At 61.5% G+C, this 1,153-nt stretch overlaps 1 protein-coding gene across 1 annotated transcript in view; it reads left to right on the top strand.

Annotated features, from left to right (window-relative positions):
- The window catches only part of SPRG_21558 (hypothetical protein), a gene marked incomplete at both ends in the record, with an annotated part of 1,694 nt that overhangs the window by 164 nt on the left and 377 nt on the right, over positions 1-1,153 (top strand). Inside the window, 3 exons of the mRNA XM_012355630.1 lie at positions 27-270; positions 316-767; positions 817-1,086. Of these exons, the coding sequence (XP_012211020.1) occupies positions 27-270; positions 316-767; positions 817-1,086 (966 nt within the window). The remainder of the gene's footprint in view (positions 1-26; positions 271-315; positions 768-816; positions 1,087-1,153) is intronic.

Genomic DNA, 1,153 nt, shown 5'->3' with positions numbered 1-1,153 from the left:
AGCCGGGCTTCCACCGGTCGCCGCAGCAGAAGAAGCAGACGGTGTGGTGCTCGTTCATCTGGGTCGGTATCGGCCTCGTCGTCGTCGTCGGCGCCTTCGCCATCCTAAAGGTCTCGCGCCAGAGCGACGAGCTCCCGACGAAGAAGCCGATCTTCCCGACGCAGTACGAGGCCAGCCTCACGTTCCGCATGCCATACGTCGGCCTCGTTGAGCCTGTCTTTGTGCATGTCGACGAGCCCGCGGGCTTGCAAAAGCTCAGCTACTATGGCGGTAGGCGAAACAGTATCGTGGTCACTTGCTCATGCTTGCCGCTAGGCGTCGACGAGTACATCTTCAACACGACGGGGTCGTCGTATCAGCTGCTGCCCGTCATTGACGCGATCCAGTGCTTCCAGACGGACGCGTCGCCGCTCCAGCTCGTCTTTCCCAACATGACGGCGTTCGAGCCCATGTATGGCAAGTCGGTGGTCAACTCGCGCAACTGCTACTCGTGGAAGTACAGCGTCGACTCGAAGCCCGACGCGCAGGGCCGCCTTGGCGTCTACACACTCTACGTCGACGTCGACACGAACGAGCCCGTTCGGTTCCACTACATTGGCCACAACGTCATGCTCGGGGGCAGCCACATGGACGAATACATCCTCGACTACGAGTACATCCGCGCCGGTCCCGTCGCGCCGCAGATCTTCTCGTACCGCGTCGCGTCCATGAATTGCACACCGCTGGGCCCGGACGTTGTCAACGCGCCGCTGCGCCCGACGAACGACGTACGTGCACGCACCCCTTCGTCTCTACGAACTCACATCATCCAACTAGTTTCACTTGCGCATGCCGGATGGCGAGACGCAGCGTGCTGACGCGTTCGACGCGTTCATGGCCGCCCACGAGAAGGCGTACGTCGATGACTCGGAGCGCGCGCGCCGCGAGAGCATCTTCCACGCCAACGTCCAATACATCAACGCGATGAACCGCCAAGGCAACAGCTACACGCTGGCCGTCAACCACTTGGCCGACAAGACGCCCGACGAGATGCGTCGCCACTTCCACGCCAAGGCGCGCCATGCCAAGGACAATGGTGCACAATCTGTGCATGCTCTTTCGAGTGCATCACTGCCTGAGGAGTTTGATTGGCGTAACCGTGGTGGTGTCACGC

The sequence above is a fragment of the Saprolegnia parasitica genome (assembly GCF_000151545.1).
Source record: "Saprolegnia parasitica CBS 223.65 unplaced genomic scaffold supercont2.277, whole genome shotgun sequence".
NCBI classification, from domain to species: Eukaryota; Oomycota; class Saprolegniomycetes; order Saprolegniales; family Saprolegniaceae; genus Saprolegnia; species Saprolegnia parasitica.
Note: the sequence above shows the minus strand (reverse complement) of the source record. Positions and strands in the feature narration are given on the sequence as shown.